The sequence below is a fragment of the Macaca mulatta genome, chromosome 10 (genome assembly GCF_049350105.2).
Source record: "Macaca mulatta isolate MMU2019108-1 chromosome 10, T2T-MMU8v2.0, whole genome shotgun sequence".
In the NCBI taxonomy this organism is placed as follows: Eukaryota; Metazoa; Chordata; class Mammalia; order Primates; family Cercopithecidae; genus Macaca; species Macaca mulatta.
In genome coordinates, this window is record NC_133415.1 from 34,217,248 (window position 1) to 34,232,563 (window position 15,316).

The 15,316-nt window shown below is 53.0% G+C and overlaps 1 protein-coding gene and 1 long non-coding RNA gene across 33 annotated transcripts in view; both read left to right on the plus strand.

Annotated features, from left to right (window-relative positions):
* MICAL3 (microtubule associated monooxygenase, calponin and LIM domain containing 3) overlaps positions 1–15,316 on the plus strand; it is a 232,361-nt gene that overhangs the window by 163,381 nt on the left and 53,664 nt on the right. For all 32 annotated transcript variants that reach the window (XM_077950755.1, XM_077950775.1, XM_077950777.1 and 29 more), the window contains one exon: positions 14,776–14,971. In XM_077950755.1, the coding sequence (XP_077806881.1) occupies positions 14,776–14,971 (196 nt within the window). The remainder of the gene's footprint in view (positions 1–14,775; positions 14,972–15,316) is intronic.
* On the plus strand, positions 7,964–9,055 carry LOC144331995 (uncharacterized). The gene is made up of 2 exons (XR_013399653.1): positions 7,964–8,097; positions 8,235–9,055. It is a non-coding gene; the product is annotated as an uncharacterized LOC144331995 (long non-coding RNA).

The window sequence follows — 15,316 nt, forward strand, 5'->3', positions numbered from 1 at the left end:
TACAGTGATACCAGCTATAAAATTTCTTTCCCACCATTTTACTACCAAGAGACTAGGTCAGCAGGTTATTTTAAAAGTAAACATTTTCTTCTAGAGTTTCATCTAATATGAATTACTGTGAACTAGCTACTGCCTGCCTTTTGGCCAGTTCAGCTTTCTTGGGGCATTGGCGTTGGTAGAGGCACAGGAACGCTGGGGTGGAGGGTGCAGGGACAGGGCTCTGGGATGTCAGAGAAACAGGAAGCACTGGGTGCTCAGTGAGGAGAACGAAGGGCCAGGGAGGCAAGAGCCAGTCCGCACTGGTTTGCTGTGTCGCCGAGAGCCAGTAGCCATCCTTCGTGCTGCTAAAAAGACCGTGCTTAGGGCTTGTCTGTGTTTGCAACCAAGAAAGCCCTCTTCTCTACTGAAATACTTTCCCCAAATAAAAATAGACAGTAAAACTTGCAGTGCCTTCATGCCTGCTGTTTTCCCCACGGGTGACTGATGTTGGTCAGTTAGCCATGGGGGCCCTTGCCATGCTCACTCACAGAAGACGATGCTGGGAGACACAGTAGCGGCAGCAGCAGTAGCTAACATCTAGCACGCGCTGTGTACAGGCCCTGAGCAGATGCTTCATGTAGCTGACCTTGGATCCTCACAGCATCCGTAAGGGTGGCCCCGTGTTGCACATGGGGAAACAGGCACACAGGAGTTAGGCATGCTTGGCCAAAGCCACGTAACCAGTAAACTCAAGAGTTGGGTAGAGGCTGTGCAGAGGACACAGGAGCTGCCGTTGATCGTTCCCTGTGCCCGGGCTCGGCAGTGTGGGCGAGAGGCAAGAGCTCTTTGCATAGATGCCCTGGAGAAGCCAGTGGGTGTCCATTTCATTACTCCTGGAAAATACAGTCTCCCAATTTATTTGACAACCATCCCAGAGTTGGGAATGTGCCTTTGGAAAGACAGCACATGAAGTAAAGGCAAAGGATTTCATCACTGAGGTGCAAGGGAGGAAGTCGTCAACAGAAATGGAGGAGAATGCCGCCATCTGAATTGACTGTAAATAATATGAAATGGAGCTTCTCTTCATTTTCTCTATATCATCCCACGTTTTGGTCCTCTCAAATCAAGCCTGAAGTTTTGTTGTGAAGAGTAAGCCCTTCTTCCTTCATCCGTCCGCCCTGCCGGTGATGTGGAGGAAGGGGGAACATGTTTGGGGGATGTTTTTTCTTCAAGTTCCAGTGTCACCGCTTCTAGCTTATCAATCTGTTGGCTTTTCCTCTACCACCTCATTTTCTGATACGCTTCAAAGGCCTGAGTGATGGTGGAGCTGACCCTTCCATGGTGTTACAGCTTCACAGCTGCCATTCACAGTCCTCTTACGACATTGCCTGCCCTGGGCCTGTGTGGGGTTTGGGATAGGGGAGGAAGGGATGATTTTGTAGCTCTTTTTGTGCTGAATATGGACGTTCTGATCTACTCAGGTTTGGGCCACTCTGTACTGAACTCACACGTAAAGGAACTGACTCTTCAGTCTTTGGGCTAAGTGTGCGTGGGAAGTCCTGGTTGCGCCTGCCAACTGCAGTGTGGTTCAGCACAGAGAGGTTTTCAAGAAGCCTCCTAGGCATGCGCGGCACGGCCTGGCCTGACTTCGGCAAGGCACACTGTGGCAGGGGCCCTCAGAGCTCTCAGGTTGGAGGTTTCTGGAAAATGGGGAGAAAGAAGAGTTGAGAACACGGAGTAAAGGTAGATGTGTTTTTCCATGCCACGTTCTCCAGTGAGTTTTCTTCCTGGGTTTAGTGAGGCATCCTGCTGTAATGTCCAAGTAGAACGTTCTGTCTGTCAGAAGCTTCTAGCATCCAGCCAGGAGAAAGTGAGTGAGAGGGCGAGAAGCCCATGAGATTCATCTCTGTGGTCTCCTTTAATTCCTGCGGCCTCACGCACATGACACACATGGACGGAGGGGTGGGGGATGTGCAGGTGCCCTCCAGGGGCATTGCTGGGAGGAGCAGAGTCGCCTTCCATCAGTGGAGTTGTGCCTTGAGACAAGGGGAAGTTCGGGCGGCTCATGCAGCTACTTGGGGTACAGGTGCCCAGCGAGTGGCAGGGACCACATTTGTCATAGCATGCACCTCTGTTGTGGATTTCCTGTCTGTGGACAGCAAGCCCAGAGCTACCTGTTCACCAGGCAGTCCTCGGTTGGTCCTCCGTGTACTGCACTCCTGCTGGTCAGGCATTGCACCTTGGCAGCCACGGTGAAGGGTCGTGAGCTCACCACTCTGAATGCAGCTGCTCAGATCAAGCCACAGTCAGAGGGTGCGGAGAATTGGTTGGTCGGCCTGTTTGGTGAGAGATTAGAAATGACTTGATCTAACTTGTAAGCCAGGGCTTCTCCAGCCCAGCACTGTGGACGTCTTGGGCTGGATCCTGCTTTGCTGTGAGGGCTGTCCTGTGCCTCGTGGTGTGCCGGGTATATCCCTGGCCTCTCCCTGTCAGACATCAGTGGCACCCCCTCCCCAAGCTGTGTCAATAGAAAATGTCTCCAGGCATTGCCAGGTGACCCAGGGGAAAAATCACCGCAGTTGAGAACCACGGATCTAGACTACAGTTAGAAGAAAGGACGTGACCTTGACATGCTGTCGGCCTCAGTTATATTGTGGGAGGAGTGGGAGTGGGATAGAGGAGTCCATCAGGATAGAGGGCGGCGAGAATCAGAAAAGTGATCCAGAATGGCGTTGCCAGCTCCCAGCCCAGGCCTCCAGACCTGTCAGCCCCCACAGAACCGTGAATGCACTTCCCGGTGGCTGTGCTTCCTCAGAACACGTCGGGACCCCATACGAAGACTGCATGCTGTAGGACAGACGGTGCAGATCATTTTAGAAGGCAGACCTACAAAATAAAAGCGGAGATCCTGTGTTGTTTTCTGTACCCCAGTGGATGGGCACACCCCTTGGTGGTGGTCCCAGCCTCGGAGAATGGAGCTGGGTCTCAGTAGAACCAGCACAGATCTTGAAACAGAAGATGTTAGTTTGAGTTTCAGTTCTGCCACCTGTCCTGCTTGCCGTCATCACCTCTGTGGGCCTCAGTTTCACCACGTATAAAATTTTTAAATGAAGAAAAATGCTACCTGCTCCTCTGTCTGCTAAAGTTGTTGTGAAGAGCACATAAGAGGTATGAAACGGCCGGGCGCGGTGGCTCAAGCCTGTAATGCCAGCACTTTGGGAGGCCGAGACGGGCGGATCACGAGGTCAGGAGATCGAGACCATCCTGGCTAACACAGTGAAACCCCGTCTCTACTAAAAAAAAATACAAAAAACTAGCCGGGCGAGGTGGCGGGCGCCTGTAGTCCCAGCTACTCGGGAGGCTGAGGCAGGAGAATGGCGTAAACCTGGGAGGCGGAGCTTGCAGTGAGCGGAGATCCGGCCACTGCACTCCAGCCCGGGCAACAGAGCGAGACTCCGTCTCAAAAAAAAAAAAAAAAAAAAGAGGTATGAAACTTGTTTATTTAAAAGCATTACAAGAGTATCAAATATGATTGTCATTGGCAGGGATTCCAGGAAATGCTGGAAGAATTGGAGTGAGGGTGAATTAGAATGGTTTCTACTGGCTGTTTACAGGTCTCCCTCTCTGGCCTGTGCCTGCTGTGGGGTTAGAACAAGGTGGCTCATTGAGCCAACAGAAATTGGGGGAAGCAGAAGAGGTGTGAGCTTGGCTGTCTCCAGGCTGCAGCAGAGTGGGCTGGGGGCGTTGACCTGCGTTGGGTGCCAGCTGTTTGAAGCACTATGAAATCTCTATGGGCTGCTTGGCTAGATTTGGCATTGCTTTTTCCCTCAGCCTGCGTGAATGGGATGTGAAGGCACCTCCTGATTCCATGACACCCTAGGGGCTCTTCACTATAGTAACAAAAGCACAAACAATCCTACACAGGATTTACATTAAGCTAAATACTCCTTTTTTTTTTTTTTGAGACAGAGTCTCGCTGTGTCACCTAGGCTGGAGTGCAGTGGCGTGATCTCGGCTCACTGCAGCCTCCATCTCCCAGGTTCAAGCAGTTCTCCTGCCCCAGCCTCCTGAGTAGCTGGGATTACAGTCACATTCTCCCACGCCTGGCTAATTTTTGTATTTTTAGTAGAAACTGGGTTTCATCATGTCGGCTAGGCTGGTCTCAAACTCCTAACCTCAAGTGATCCTCCCGCCTCAGCCTCCCAAAGTGCTGGGATTACAGGCGTAAGCCACGAAGCCCGGCCTTCATTAAGCTAAATTTTCAACTCCTAACCTGAAAGTCGGAAATGTGAGTGGGAGCCAGGTAGCTTTCTCTTAGGCAGAGCAAGGGTTTATGTGTGGTCCCAGGGCTTGTCTGGGGTTGCTGGTTAGACCCAGGAGCCTCGGTGTTACCCTGTGGCCCATTTGGAGGAGAGGAGGGTACCTGATTTCCTCTTTTGGAATCAGTGCGTGATTGGGTGCTTTATAGGTGATGATAGACCTGCAGCTGCTCAGCTGCTGCTGATGCTGCAGAAAGGGTGCCCCGAGCCTGGGCTGTGCGCTCCTGCACCGTCAGCCTTTGTTCTTAGTGTCTGTCTTCTCGTTAAGAGCCTCTCCATCCCTAGACACTAATGATTCTCTTCCAGGCTAGCCTCAGTGATCCCCTGACAGGTGAAAACGGAAGTGTGACTGTGATCGATGTTTCTCTTCCAGGCTGGCCTCAGTGGCCCTCTGACAGGTGAAAATAGAAGTGTGACTCTGATAGATGTTTCATAGGGTAGCCTTGGACACTGCTGCAGGCAACTTTCGTTTTTTTTTTTCTTGAGACGGGGTCTCGTTCTGTAGCCCAGGCTGGAGTGCAGTGGCCGGATCTCAGCTCACTGCAAGCTCCGCCTCCCGGGTTCACGCCATTCTCCGGCCTCAGCCTCCCGAGTAGCTGGGACTACAGGCGCCCGCCACCTCGCCCGGCTAGTTTTTTGTATTTCTTAGTAGAGACGGGGTTTCACCGTATTAGCCAGGATGGTCTCGATCTCCTGACCTCGTGATCCGCCCGTCTCGGCCTCCCAAAGTGCTGGGATTACAGGCTTGAGCCACCGCGTCCGGCCAAGGCAACTTTCATTTCTTTCCAGAAATCCATCTGCAGCTAGCCAAGGGAGTATGTATATGTGATTTTATGTCTCTGAAAGAAAGGCATCTGAACCTATTTATGAGAGAGCCTTTTGTTGGAATGTGGGTTTGTCTCTGTGGATCCTGCGATGGAGACTGAGCCTGCCTGAGGCTGTGCGGCTGCTCACTGGAGGGTCACATCAGAGCTGGCTTTGGAGGCATTCTGGACTGCGAGGGCCAGGGCACTCTGCTCTGGAGGACGGGAGGGTTGGAATAAAGCCCGGAGTCTCGGGAAAAGCACGTCAGCCTGGACTTGCTCATGCTGATCCGTGTCCTCTGCCCTTCCCCCGCCACGTGTCAACACTGGGCCCCTTTCTGGTGAGCAAGCTGCTTCCCAGAACCAAACTCCTCTCTACCGTGAAGTCAAGTGCTTGTGTCAGGACATCAAGCCATTCGAGGCAGTCTCTTTTCAGAACTCTGACGCCCTCTGTGGCATTGGCATCTTGACCAGAATTTCTCTCTTGAGTGCTATGAGAACTGTTGCTATCTCAGTAGACTTGCCCTTTCCATGAGTTGGCAGCTCCCATTGGTTCTTGGGGCCCTGCATAGCACGAAGCGACCTGACAGGCATAGTGGTCATAAAGTCTCTGCGTTAAGATGAGGAAACCAAGGCCAGAACGTGCTCAACATTACAGTGAAGCGAAGCTCAGACACAGGATTAGAACTCTTCAGCCTGATCACCTACTCAAAACACTTTATGGACTATCTACCCTGATGCACTGATGGCTTCAGGAACACAAAGATGATGAGAATAATCGCTCTCCCCAGCGGAGCCTCTGGTTTTGGAGTCCATTCAGACCTGAACAGAAGGGGAGGGATGCCCTAATAAAGATGTGTGTAAAAGCCCTTCAAGGGTGCGAAGCCCTTCAAGGGTGCGAAGTGGAAGGATCCAGAAGCAGGATCCGGTAACGACAGCAGAAGTAGGGGAGAAGCCATCCTTCCTGTCTTCACCTGCCCCTCAGGATTTGAGAGGTCAGCCCTGCAACTATTGACTTGACGGATTACTTGTTATTTAACTGTAGGGAACCTCCAGTTCATGAGCCACATATTTGAACCAAAGAGTTAAAATATTTCAAACCCCAGTGTATAACCACTACCCTTTCTGAGATCTTACCCGGCTACATCCGGGTGGGCAGATAAGGAAGATAGACAGCTAGAGCACAGCACTCATGCAATTTAAGAGGAGACCCAGCTGAATTCCAGTGCTTTAGACATGTCCACAGTCTCCCAACACCAAGAAGCAGCCATCAGGAAGGATGGCCTGGCCAGCTGATACGAATCAATTCAAGGTTTACCTGTGAGATAGTATAACACACGAAAAATATGTTTTCAGGAGAGCTGCATGACACACCGGTGAGTTGTATGTTACTGGAGAAGTGGGTGTATAGCTTAAAAGAAACCTCTTTGCCTTGACCAGATACATTGATGTGTGCCAGGATTTCCATCTGCCAAAAAGGCACCTTGGGAGATGATGTGATAATAACAGTAAAAATACCCTAACAGTAACAAACTAACTTGGTCAGGCACAGTGGCTCACGGCCTGTAATCCCTGCACTTTGGGAGGCCGAGCTGGATGAATCACCTGAGGTCAGGAGATTGAGACCATCCTGACCAACATGGTGAAACCTCATCTCTACTAAAAATACAAAAATTATCTGGGCATGATGGCGTGCACCTGTAATCCCAGCTACGCGGGTGGCTGAGGAAAGAGAATTGCTTGAACCTGGTAGGCGGGGGTTGCAGTAAGCTGAGATTGTACCACTGCACTCCAGCCTGGATGACAGGGTGAGACTCCCTCTCAAATATATATATATATATTCCATTCTGGGCCAGGCACAGCGGCTGACACCATAATCCCAACACTTTGGGAAGCCAGGGCAGGAGGATCACTTGAGGCCAGGAGTTTGAGACCAGCTTGGGCAACATAGCAAGACCCTGTTTCTTAAAAAAATTCAAAAATTAGGTGTGATGGCGCACACCTGTAGTCCCAGCTACTCAGGAGGCTGAGACGGGAGGACCACTTGAGCCCGTGATTTCGAGGCTGCAATGAGCCATGATTGCGCCTGGGCACTCCAGCTGGGACAATAGAGTGAGACCCTGTGTCAAAAATAAACAAATTCCTGCATGCTCGAGTGAAAGGACTGTTAGAGACTAGGGTTAGCCTTGGCTCTGGCTCAAGTGAGTCTTTGGACATGTTATTCAACATCACTGACTCAGAACCCTCAGTGTAATCACAGGGACTTGTGGGATCTTGTGACGTTCAAGGCTGCGTGTGTAACCTGCCCGTCGTCGTGCCCGACACAGGCAGTCACTCAACAAACACTGCTGCTTCTCTCTCATCGCCCGCTTCACAGGCAAGAAACACCTCATGTCATGTGATCTTGGAGAACTCTTGTGAACACACACTCCGTGCCAGTAGGAAGCCACAGAAGTTGTTTGTTGGAGGCAGCGTGTGAGGACAGAAACCACCCTGCCATAGCAGTGGCTTAGAAACTTGCTTTCCACACATAGCTCTGGGGCTTGCCCTCCTGGAATGAGAACATAGCTGTCAACGGTACAAAAACGTGAGTCCCTTCAAGCAGCCTGCCAAGGCAAGTGACTGGGGCAGCAGAGGAGAAAAGCCCAAGTTGGTGGCAGCAGGTGTCTGAGAATAAGCGCAGGAAGACCTTTTGTACACTGTAGGTCTCTTTAACAAACCCTCTGAATCTCTCCTCCCCGGGGGTGACTTCTCCTAAAAATAGGCTAGAGCCCTTCTCCTGCAGATACCAGATGACGTGCAGCTTGACCGGAGGAACAGTGAAGTCCCCGAGGCAGGTAGTGACCCATCCCACTACTTCAGATTTCTTTTTTTTTTTTTTTTTTTGGAAACGGAGTCTCGTTCTGTCGCCCAGGCTGGAGTGCAGTGGCCGGATCTCAGCTCACTGCAAGCTCCGCCTCCTGGGTTTACGCCATTCTCCTGCCTCAGCCTCCCGAGTAGCTGGGACTACAGACGCCCGCCACCTCGCCCGGCTAGTTTTTTATATTTTTTAGTAGAGACGGGGTTTCACCGTGTTAGCCAGGATGGTCTCGATCTCCTGACCTCGTGATCCGCCCGTCTCGGCCTCCCAAAGTGCTGAGATTACAGGCTTGAGCCACCGCGCCGGGCCACTACTTCAGGTTTCTAAGTCAGGATGGCACCCATGTTGCCAATGGGATCTCCTGCGGGAACTTTAGCTCAAAGCAAGATAGGAGCGAACCAGTATCCGAGCTGATTCTTCACTGTATTTTGACCAACCCAGATCAAGGCAGCGGGGTCCTTCTCAGCTTCGTACATTCCGTAGGCCTGGCCCTAAACAGGAAAATGTCTGGGGAGACATGGTTCCGAACGTTTCAGAACAGCCGCACTTCACTTGGTTTCATCCCTGTTTCCCAGTGTGTGAGGACATGTGGGGGAATGTAGGGACTGTATTGTTTACAACTTGAATGGGGTCAAACAGATGGAGGCATGGGTCCCCCTTACAGCCCTGTCCATGATCTGGGCTCTGTGCGAAGAGGGCATCCCGATTTCACAGGGTGATTTTGTGAGTTTCTGAGAGCAGTGGATCAGGCAGCACGAACGTGACTGTGACCAATTTTGCTGCGGACTTGGGAACTTGGACTCATGCTGCCAGCCTGGTCATCTCTTCAGGTTTCTCTTCCTTACATCTCCCCTGAACTTTGCAGTTCAGAATGGGTTCATGGCTTGGTGCTTCCTTTAGTTCAAGAAGATTGGGGCGGGGAAGGCTTTGGGTGGACATGTGGGGAAGGCAGCTGAAATGACGTTAGCTGGGCTGGGCGTGGTGGCTCATGCCTATAATCTCAGCTACTTGGGAGGCCGAGCTGGGAGGATTGTTTGAGACAAGGAGTTCAAGACCAGCCTGGGCAACATAGTGAGACGCTGTTCCTACAAAAACACAAATAAGAGAAATAACCAAGATGAAATGATGTTAGTTGATCTTTCTTCAAAGTCACAGCAAAAATACCCATTACCGCCTGGTAAAAGCAGCAGCAAGAGTGACAGGGACTAGCTTAAGGAGAATCTCTGAATTCCATAATGGCAGGAGCATACTTCTCAAATGGACGAGTCATTTCAAATCACAGCTCCATTCTTGCCGGAAGGTGACCACAGTGGGCCCCTTTTATCTCCCTGGGGTCATCAGCCTCTCTTAGCAGGTGGGTGACACCCATACGCTATCCAAATGTGGGCCGCCCCAGGGCACAGATCTTGTCTGCTGTGTCACTGGCTGGAAGCGGGCGGTCAGGAAACATTTGTTGAATCAGTGATGGGATGAATGAACCCCTGCAGCCATCCTACTTACAGACGTGGGAAACAGGGCGGGAATCAGTCTCTGCACACAGCACCTCTCCCTCAGTCCTTGTCAGACTCGGATTCCATTCAAACTTCCCCAAGCTTATAAAGAAGGAAAAGAAAAAGGAATGGCAAGACAGGCCAGAAAGGCAGAAAAGGCCTTTGACATCCTGATTTCCGATGTGACACCCTTCTCGGTGGCCCAGAGCGCTGAAGTGCCCTCAGCAGCTGCCCTGCCGAGTACGGGGGCTTTGCCACCATGGCAGCGGGGAGGAAGAGGAGCTGCCTGCTGAGGCCCTGGGCAGACCCCGCCTGTTTATATCCTCTGCACCCACCTATGCCTCTCCAGGAGTCAGGTGGAAGCAAATAAAGCTCCCTGCCAGCTCTTGCCCGTCAGCCAAGAGCAGGTTGTCCTGTTAGGAGAAACGTTTCTTCCAGAATGATGTATGGAGCTTGTGCAGGCAGTGATATTCCAAAACAGAACCTGAGGTGAGGCCCAGAGCCGCCTTCCTATTTAGGATGTGGCCCAGATCCTGGGAGCTATTTCCTTGTGGTATGTGTGGGGCTGTAATTGGCCTCCTGGTGACCTGAGAGCTGCCTGCCCTGACCCAGTGAAGACTTGGCCTTGGAAATGATTGCGGATCTCACAATCATTTGTGAAGTGATCCCGCGTTGAGCTGGGAAGTCTGGAAAGTCGCTCTTGGGTTGTTGCTGCACTAAGGCATGTGAAGTAGAGGGCTGGGGGTGGGGCCCGCTAGCCGGACAGGCAGGGTGGACTTTGGCTTTGCAATCCAGCACCTTGCAAAGCGCGTCATTACATCTGCACTCCTGCTGTCTCCTGGGCTCTGCCGTTAGTTGAGGAGGGAGGAGGTCACAGGGCCGTCTTCGCTGCCCAGGCCCCCACTGTTACTGCTTTCACTGTCTTGGTTTCTCATCACCGTCTGATTCATCTGACAGACAGCCCCTTCCTCAGGACAGAGAATCCGGGATGCTGATTATTTTGATTTGTTTGTGCGTGTGGTTTTGTTTTTTGTTTTTGTTTTTTTTTAATTTCTCATGGCACTTTGAGATGAAGGGCTGGGAATGTGGAGCATATTTTGGCAGTTGGTGAGTTTGGGGTCCTTGCCCAGTGTCCTCTGAGTGCCACCTTCCCTCTGGCCTGCCAGTGTGCCTCCGTGTCCCTCTCTCGCCACAGGGTGAGCCGGAGCTCTGTGTGGACCTGCTCCGTGGCCTGGTGGGTCTGGCACAGGAGAGGCAGCTGGCCTCCCACCTCCCCTTTTCCACCGTCCCCCGAGCAGCGTTTCCGCAGGCTTTCTCCGGGGACTGGCGTGTGAAGGACCTGCACAGTTCCCAGAGCTTCTGGTTTCTTTTTTGTGGGTTGTAGCCAAGCCGCAGATTAAATCAGCGTTTCCCCTTCCAGAGCCCCGGCCCTGGGCTTGGACTGCCACATGCCGTTGCCTGACAAGCCATCGGTCTGCGGGGTTTGCAGAATCTCCAGGGCAGTAACAGTGGGAAGACTGAGTGCCTGTCATTCCAGATGCCAGATTCTCTGCTCCAAGAAGCCTGCGTGAAGTGCTGTGTCCCTCACCTGGAAAATTACAGCGGGGAGGAGACAGTGGTGAAGATGCCCAAAGGGGAAGGCTAGGGCTGTTGTCAGTCTAGGGACAGCATGGCGATCTCCTGAGTGATGCCTTTCCTCCTCAGGTTCAGATCTTGGCTCCAGGGCTCACTAGCTGTGTGAACTTCAGTTACTTCATTTGCAAATGACAGTGCCTCACAGAATGTATTTATCTTGCAGCCGGCTAACTCCATATGCCTCCGGAACACATTTCTTGACTCTACCAGGCATGCTCACTCACCTTCTCTGTGTTCTCCCTTGGGACCACGTGCGTACTCACGAGGCACGTTGGACTGAAATGATTTCTACAGGACCCTCTGCTAGCCTGCAGCTCTTTTAGAGTAGAGAGTGTTTTAATCTGCTTTGTTTTCCATGGTCCTAGTAGCATGCTTGCCGGACAGTATGAGTTACCCACGCCAAACAGACATCTCTTGGATGTTTTCCGTCCTGAGTGTTTGTTCACTCTACTGTAAAATCGCTTCCATCTGAATTGTTGCTTGTTTCCCGGAAGTGATGGTTCTTACCCTGTTTTTCTTCTCCCATCTGAAAGAAATATCCCTTTTTATTCCGTGTTTATGGAATTCCCAGAAAGCTGATTCTTGGGTAGTTGCTTGATCTCCCTTTCTCATCTGCTTTCCGTTGAGTGGCAGTTGTCAAAAATCAATGATGGAAAGAATCGAATGGCGCCGCAGTCAGGGTATCCTCAGGCCTCTCCCCTTCATGATGGGGAGGCTGTGGATTTTGAGGAGAAGGAAGGATGGGAAGACTGGTATTTGGGGATGAGGAGCTGGTGCAGTTAGGGCCTTTGCTCTCCCGGGGCCTGGGAGGGCAGGTCTGGAGAAACTTGAGGCCGGATGTGTCAGAGTTGTTCTCTGCCTCTTTTCTGCATTACCTGTAGTGCACATTCCCTCACCTTCCAGATGCCCTAGCCCAGCATCATAGCATATTCTTCTGTGCCCTGAGCTCAGTGTTGGAGAATGGAGCAGTGATGTTTAGAAAAGACCCCCACCAAGGAGCCAAAGGCTCAAACAGGTGGGCACGGGTACAGGGCACCAGTGAACCCAGGTATTCGTGTTTTGCCCCTTCATCACACCATTACCTGAATCTGTATATAAATACGCCACTGGATCTTGCTTTTCTAGTAAAGATTCTCTAGTAAATTTGAAAGATGCTATTTGCTGGAGGATGCCAGTAATTCCAACAGATGTGCCAAGACCTTATCCTGTGACTACCGGGGTTCATTAAAAGCTCTTTCTGAGGCCGCCACAAAGACGTTCAAACACTGCACACGACAGAAGTGCAGGCCTTCAGAAAACACTTCACGCACAACCTGTCACAAAAATTGCTAAATCACCCACTGCTTTCCTTTAGCCGGTTTTTGCCTGATGGACCACCTGTCTCTCAACACTGGCTTGTATGATGTGGCATGCCAAAACCCAGCGTTGTCTCCTAGAGCTTAGAATGTTGTAGGAATCAGTAACCTGCCCAGCCAGGATGCCAGGCCAGTCATGACCTGCTCCCTTCGGCACCTCTGCACCTTCTTTGCCTCCTTAAAGGTCTGGTAACACGGCCGGGCGTGGTGGCTCACGCCTGTAATCCCACCACTTTGGGAAGCCAAGGTGGGCGGATCACAAGGTCAGGAGATGGAGACCATCCTGGCTAACACGGTGAAACCCCGTCTCTACTAAAAATACAAAAAACTAGCTGGGCATGGTGGCGGGTGCCTGTAATCTAGTACTTTAGGAGGCTGAGGTGGGTGGGTCATGAGGTCAGGAGATAGAGACCATCCTGGCTAACACAGTGAAACCCTGTCTCTACTAAAAAACAAAAAATTAGGCGGGGCACAGTGGCTCATGCCTGTAATCCCAGCACTTTGGGAAGCAAAGGCGGGCGGATCACGAGGTCAGGAGATCGAGACCATCCTGGCTAACACGGTGAAACCCCGTCTCTACTAAAAATACAAAAAAATTAGCTGGGCAAAGTGGCTCACACCTGTAATCCAGTACTTTGGGAAGCCGAGGTGGGTGGATCACGAGGTCGGGAGATAGAGACCATCCTGGCTAACACAGTGAAACCCCGTCTCTACTAAAAAACAAAAAATTAGGCTGGGCACAGTGGCTCATGCCTGTAATGCCAGCACGTTGGGAGGCCGAGGCAGGCAGATCACGAGGTCAGGAGATCGAGACCATCTTGGCTAATACAGATCAAGACCATCTTGGCACCATCTCGGCTCACTACAAGCCCCACCTCCCAGGTTCACGCCATTCTCCTGCCTCAACCTCCCAAGTGGCTGGAACTACAGGCACCCACCACTACGCCTGGCTAATTTTTTGTATTTTTAGTAGAGACGGGGTCTCACCATTTTAGCCAGGATGGCCTTGATCTCCTGACCTCGTGATCTGCCTGCCTCGGCCTCCCAAAGTGCTGGGACTGCAGGCGCCCGCCACCAGGCCTAGCTCATTTTTTGTATTTTTAGTAGAGACAGGGTTTCACCCTGTTAGCTAGGATGGTTTCAGTCTCCTGACCTTGTGATCCATCCATCTTAGCCTCCCAAAATACTGGGATTGCAGGCATGAGCCACTGTGCCCGGCCAGAGTGATGGGATTTTAAAATCACCTGGTGTGACCCCCGCGCACACAAAGGACTCAGGCCGAGGTCGCCAATGATGCTGAAACCACAGGATGAAAGGATGCAGGCAGGGCACCCCGTGGCTTCCGGGCATCACTCATGGAGGACTGATGGGGAAGTGTGCCTGTGCGTTGGAGAGAGGCCTGGGCGCCACCTCCTTGAGCGGTCAGGCCTGGTGTTCTTCCTCTGAGCAGCGGTGCTGCAGTAGGGGCAGCATCACCCACGTGGCCTTATAAAACAGAAAGTGCCTTATCTAACCGTGAGGAGACAGATCCGCAGTGTGAGATGTTCTGCAGGCAGCTGGCTGGGCCGCCTCAGTGACGGGGCACGTACCTGGTGGGGACTTGGATCCCGGGGCAGGCCACAGTGGGGGACGCACCTGGTGGGGGCCTGGATCCCTGGGGCAGGCTGTGGCAGGGCGTGAACCTGGTGGGGTCCTGGATCCCTGGGGCAGGCTGTGGGGGGGCGTGAACCTGGTAGGGGCCTGGATACCCGGGGCAGGCTGTTGGGGAGCGTGAACCTGGTAGGGGCCTGGATACCTGGGGCAGGCTGTGGGGGGGGCGTGAACCTGGCGGGGGCCTGGATCCCTGGGGCAGGCTGTGGGGGGGGCGTGAACCTGGCGGGGGCCTGGATCCCTGGGGCAGGCTGTGGCGGGGCGTGAACCTGGTGGGGGCCTGGATCCCTGGGGCAGGCTGCACCGGGGATGCCCTTCTCAGGCAAGGCTGCTTCAGGGGCACCTGGCTCCTGGCTGCCTGAGGTCTGTCCCACCCCCCTCACCACCAGTCACCCTTGCGGGGAGACTGTGTGGTGCCCTCTGGGGGCCGGGGTTCAGGGTGATGAAGGAGAGAGAACGCCCTGACCTAGAGGGCAGACAGGGCCACTTTCCTTCCTCCTATATAGTGAAATTCCCACTCTCACGCCAGGGTCCTCTTCTGGCCTGTGGCAACTCCGTGAATGCTCTGGCCTTCGGCCTGCCCCACGTCCTGGCAGGAGGGCCCGCAGCCTGGGTGTCAGCCCCCACCCCCACACCCCGTCTGTGGTTGGAGCTCAGTGTGGTGCTTCTGTGCTTGTCCTGCAGGTTCAGGCGTGAACGGCCTGGAGGAGCCCAGCATCGCCAAGCGGCTGAGGGGCACCCCAGAGCGGATCGAGCTGGAGAACTACCGCCTTTCCCTGAGGCAGGCCGAGGCGCTGCAGGAGGTGCCCGAGGAGACTCAGGCCGAGCACAACCTGAGCAGCGTGCTGGACACGGGCGCCGAGGAGGACGTCGCCAGCAGGTCAGCGCACAGGGCTGCAGGATGCCCACCCGCCACCCAGCCCTAACAGCCTCCTCACCTCTGTGTGCCTCAGTTTCCTCTCCGTGAAGGGAGGTAACGTAGTTGCCTCCTCAGGGAATTGGCATGCGGGGAGAGTGAGTCCATGCCCTGACTGTTGAGAGCAGCACTTGGCTCACGGAGGCCTTGCAGGTGGCTCTGCACAGTGGCCTCACTGGGTCCTCCTCACAGGAGCCCCATAAAGTAACCAAGACGCTGACAGTGACCACGGCTGGGGTCACAGAGGCTGGAGCCGAGATTCCAACTCAGGCTTCTCAGGTGCCAGCCCAGGAGGCCTGCTATCTTCCC